Genomic DNA, 5,000 nt, shown 5'->3' on the forward strand with positions numbered 1-5,000 from the left:
AAAAGTCATCTCGGTTTTTCTCTTCCAATCACGTTGAGTCAAAATCCTTTTGTGTATGTGTGTGTGTGCGTATGTGCGATCAAAGTGCAAGCTTATTACACACAAATTCCGACCTTTGACAGAGGAAAATGATTTGAACGCAAAGTCGGGTCGGATTTTATGCTCAGAGACTCGTGCGGAAGTCTTGTGCCGCGAGGTATCCGACTTGACATCGCTATCATACTCTGCAAGCTCAAGGACTCTTGTGTTATAGACCCTTTTATCAATAAAAACAAAAACAATGCTTGAACGTTCTATTTGGGCCCCAATCTACTTCCTCTGCATTAAGATAACATATGGAATGTTAAAACGGAAGCCTTGTGGGGCCAACTATGATGCTGATAATGGAACTCTCTTGAAAGGGTCCATAGCAAGGACTCCCTTTGGAGGTCGGGATTTTTAAAGTTGGGTCCTCCGTGTATAAGGCAGTATAAGCCCGTCAGGAACAAACAGCAAGCAGTTGATTTACACAATTTAAACAAGACTATCCCAAGACCAAAGCATCACAACATAATGGCATGACCTTAACCCATTTAAACCCAATTTTTTCCCAGACATGCAAATATGCAAATCATGTGTTATTAGCAACCCTTTGAAGTAATCAATAATTATTTTTTTTTTTAAATGTAGAAAAGTAGATGAAAAAGTGAGTTTTATTACCGGTCACAATTGTGTATATATGCATTTATATATGCATTTGACTCTATTTGGCATGATGGATTATATTACAAACTTTTGCAAAGTGGTGTAGGGGGTAAAACCTTCGATTTAATTAAATCAATGTACTTAAATTCTAAATTCAGTATAAAATTGGAGAAAAAGGGACAGATTTCTTCACTCAAAATAGAGGAGTGAGGCAGGGCTGTAGTCTGAGTCCAACATTATTCAATATTTACATCAATGAGTTAGCGGTGCAGTTGGAACAGTCTACAGCCCCTGGACTCAGACTCCAAGAAACGGAGGTTAAATCCCTGCTTTTTGCCGATGACTTGGTTCTTATGTCGCCCTCACAACAGGGACTGCAACAGCTCCTCGATCAGCTAGAGCAGTACTGCCAGTCCTGGGCCCTGGCAGTAAATCCAACAAAGACCAAAGTTATGATCTTCCAAAAAAAGCCCAGGTGTCAGGAACACAGATACAGGTTCAGCCTAGGCAGCACCGCCCTAGAGCACACAATGCAGTACACGTACCTTGGTCTAGTAGTACTTACTGCATCAGGAAGTTTCAGCATTGCAGTGAATGCACTAAAAGAAAAAGCCTGAAGAGCACTCTATGCTCATTTGCAAAATATTTGACAGCATAATCCAGCTTATTGCGCTGTATGGAAGCGAGGTTTGGGGTCCACTCAGTATGCACGACTACACAAAGTGGGACAAGCATCCAACTGAAGCCCTACATGCAGAATTCTGCCGAACAATATTAAAAGTTCAAACAAAAACACCCAACAATGCATGTAGGGCAGAATTAGGCCGCTTTCCATTGGCATTAAGTATTCAAAAAAGAACCTTAAAATTCTGGATGCATTTGAACAGCAGTCCCAAAAACTCTCTCCATTTTGAGGCACTGAAAACCCAGGAGCTGAACCCTGAAAAGTGTCCTCTGAGCCAGCTGATACTGAAGTTAACTAACTCAATAACAAAAACTAACAAAGATCAAGCTCAGTCCAGCGCTGCTTCCCAAACATCAATTAGAGTCAACAAAATAATGAATCAAGCAAAAGAAGAATATTTAGACCATTGGACAAACCAAATTACAAACCAAAGTAGAATGAATTCCTATCTGATCCTAAAAAGAGAATATGAATTAGCTGAATATCTCATCTCTGTCAGAGATACGAAGCAGAGGCACATCCTGACCAAGTACAGGCTCAGTGACCACAATTTAGCAATAGAAACAGGCAGATACAGAAAAACCTGGCTGCCAAGAGAACAAAGATTATGTGGTCACTGTCAGACAGAGGAGGTTGAGACAGAGGAACACTTTCTTCTTCACTGCCAAAAATATGACACTTTAAGACAGACCTTTTTCACGAACATCCAAAAAGTCATACCAAATTTTATAGACATTGAAGACAATAATAAAATGGCCATCCTTCTTGGAGAAGGGCCCTCTGCTGCCCTGGCAGCACAACATGTCTTAAAATGTCACAACATGAGGGACATGGTATAGAAAAAAAAACAAAGACCTGTCTGTGTTAACAGACACATACATGTTCCTGTGCATAAATATATACTTATACATATGTACTCACGGACCCACGCGGCATACACACACACACACACACACACACACACACACACACACACACACACACACACACACACACACACTCACTCACTCACTCTCTCACTTCCATTCTCACTCTCTCTCTCACTCACACTCACACTCACACTCACACTCACTCACTCACTCATATGCTATTGTTTATTCTGTGTTCACATGTTTACCTGCATTGCTGTATGTCTATTTTCTTTCTTTTGTTATTCTACTGTGTTATCTGTAACACTGGCTCTGGCAACACTATATCCATATATATACACGCACACACACACACACAATATGCACACTAACTCTCACACCCCAGTGAGAGGCTTCTGGTGTAGTGACTGCTGGCAAGACAAAATCTCAAGATTTTGTCTTGACATTTTGATTTGGACTTTCTTGCTGTTGTCCTTAAGTGTCCTGATTTTGGTATGTCTTGATGTAGTAAATCCCACTGGTTGGGTCAATTTTAAAAGGTGTTATTATGTGTATCCGGCGAATAATACTCGCCCCTAAAGGGCCACCTAATGGTGTGGCGTAACAACCATGCACTCACCTGGGGGACAAACAGCAGGCAGTCGATGGCCAGGGTGCAGATAAAGATGGCTCCCGACACCACGCTGTAGACCACATTTGGCCAGGCCTGCAGGTACCGCGAGACCGGGATGGCCACCGACGACGACACAGTCACCAGACACACGGCAGCCATGATGGTCAGGGACTGGTTGACCGGGGGCAGACTGACGTTGCTGGTCAGGCCAGCCAAGTACGTCCCATAGAGGAGAAGACTACCCTGAAGAAAGGATGACAAAAGAGTGCAGGAGGGAAATTAAAAAGAGAGATTATTCATGAAGGTTTTTTTTACATTATGCAGTTGTATATATTAGTAATGTAAAGTAGCCCAAATGGCTAGTTCACACAGTTCTCCTTAGACTTATTGATTGTGAAAGAATTTTACAGCACAGTACACATTATTGCATAATTGGTACAGTCAAGAATGTGTGCAAGTTTTAGCATGTTATCATGTGGTTAGCATACAAGTAATGTGTCCCTCTCCAAAATGTTTTAAATGTGACAGCCTTAAAAAGCAATCCGTAAAGGCAGCAGTAAAAATTGTCTGCATGTTCAGTGGCTATCGCCTGTCTAATGTGATGATAGGATGAGAGTGGGTACCCACCTTGAGGATGGAGAGGAGAATGACCCAGATGTCAGAGTACTGGGATGAGCAGGAGTCCAGCTGGGACAGAGAGTACGACACGTCCACCCCCACCACCTGAACCCACACAGAGACAGGGTTAGGCGGGGATCACAGTGATCTGCGGCAAGTTTCCTATTGTTCTCTAGCGCAACGTGAGCGTATTCAATTGTCGGTTTAGGCAAATCGTTTGTGTTACTTAGGAACAAGATAGAACTTATTATGGTCTGAGCGCTGTGTTATGCTTGCCAGTGGCCAGTACTGGACTCTGAAATTAGCTTCAGTGTAGAGACATGCGGTCAACTGGAAATCTGTTTTCAGTACCTTGACCACTGCTCCAACCGAGCGTGCACATTTGATTGGGTCGGCTAAACCCCAGGTGCCCAGAACCAGAATGTCCACCAGAATCAGCAACACAACCAGACCCATCAGCTGGATGTCCCGGATGATCTGGAATACAATCACACACCTCAGTGACCTCTAAACGAACAATCATTTGTGGTGTGTGGTGTGTGTGTGTGTGTGTGTGTGTGTGTGTGTGTGTGTGTGTGTGTGTGTGTACACAATCAGGATATAACTGGAACACATACAGTAAGTCATTCATTTCCTCTCTTACAGAATCTGACATTAGAAACGTTAAACACTTGAACGCACCACTCTCTTGTCAGGAATGCGCTGGGTGAAGACCCGATACAGACGCCAGGTTTTCCCCAGGATGGGTCCAAACACCAGAGTGGTCCCGATACACAGAGTCCAGATGTGGGCCTGAGGAGAGAGAGGAGTCTGGACATCAGACACCAGAGGAGACCACTGAGGAGACCACTGAGGTGACCACTGAGGAGACCACTGAGGAGACCACAGAGGAGACCACTGATAGATGGATAGATAGATAGATACTTTATTGATCCCCAGGGGAAATTCAAGAACTGAGGTGACCACTGAGGAGACCACTGAGGAGACCACTGAGGAGACCACTGAGGAAACCACTGAGGAGACCACTGAGGTGACCACTGAGGAGACCACTGAGGAGACCACTGAGGTGACCACTGAGGAGACCACAGAGGTGTCATAGATTCTCCACATCAGAGGTTCAGTCTGCACTTTTTCTGACGCAGTGTAAAGGCTGTCACACACGGCCGGCGATCCGACAGTCAAACGCGACAGTGTAATTCTGTAATCGCTCTACTACACACACTACTGGTGGCGCGATCACCCAACGATTCAGTGGAGATACACTGACCAGACAGTTGTTTTCTATTATAGCATATCAAAATCGCCCTGAAAAATAGAAAGGGGCTGATTAGAGAGATGCGGCGGCGATGGTTGATGCCACTTGCCGTGTACGTTGCCTCATTCACTTCAATAGATTCTATTCAATTCTGCCATAAACCGGTGTTGCATCGGCGGCCATGTGTGTAGGCCTTAATGAAGTGACATTCCTCCTTTCTGGATGGTCTGGTCAGAACTAGGATTGTGTATGATGACAATAATTCTTTGGCATACA

At 44.0% G+C, this 5,000-nt stretch overlaps 1 protein-coding gene across 2 annotated transcripts in view; it reads right to left on the reverse strand.

The window, feature by feature from the left end:
* The window catches only part of gpr156 (G protein-coupled receptor 156), a 23,179-nt gene that overhangs the window by 6,091 nt on the left and 12,088 nt on the right, over positions 1–5,000 (reverse strand). For both annotated transcript variants that reach the window (XM_048239614.1, XM_048239615.1), the window contains exons 5-8: positions 4,151–4,261; positions 3,821–3,946; positions 3,479–3,574; positions 2,858–3,094 (exon numbers count right to left, since the gene is read on the reverse strand). In XM_048239614.1, coding sequence (XP_048095571.1) covers positions 2,858–3,094; positions 3,479–3,574; positions 3,821–3,946; positions 4,151–4,261 — 570 coding nt within the window. The remainder of the gene's footprint in view (positions 1–2,857; positions 3,095–3,478; positions 3,575–3,820; positions 3,947–4,150; positions 4,262–5,000) is intronic.

This window comes from Alosa alosa, chromosome 3 (genome assembly GCF_017589495.1).
Source record: "Alosa alosa isolate M-15738 ecotype Scorff River chromosome 3, AALO_Geno_1.1, whole genome shotgun sequence".
NCBI lineage: Eukaryota > Metazoa > Chordata > Actinopteri > Clupeiformes > Clupeidae > Alosa > Alosa alosa.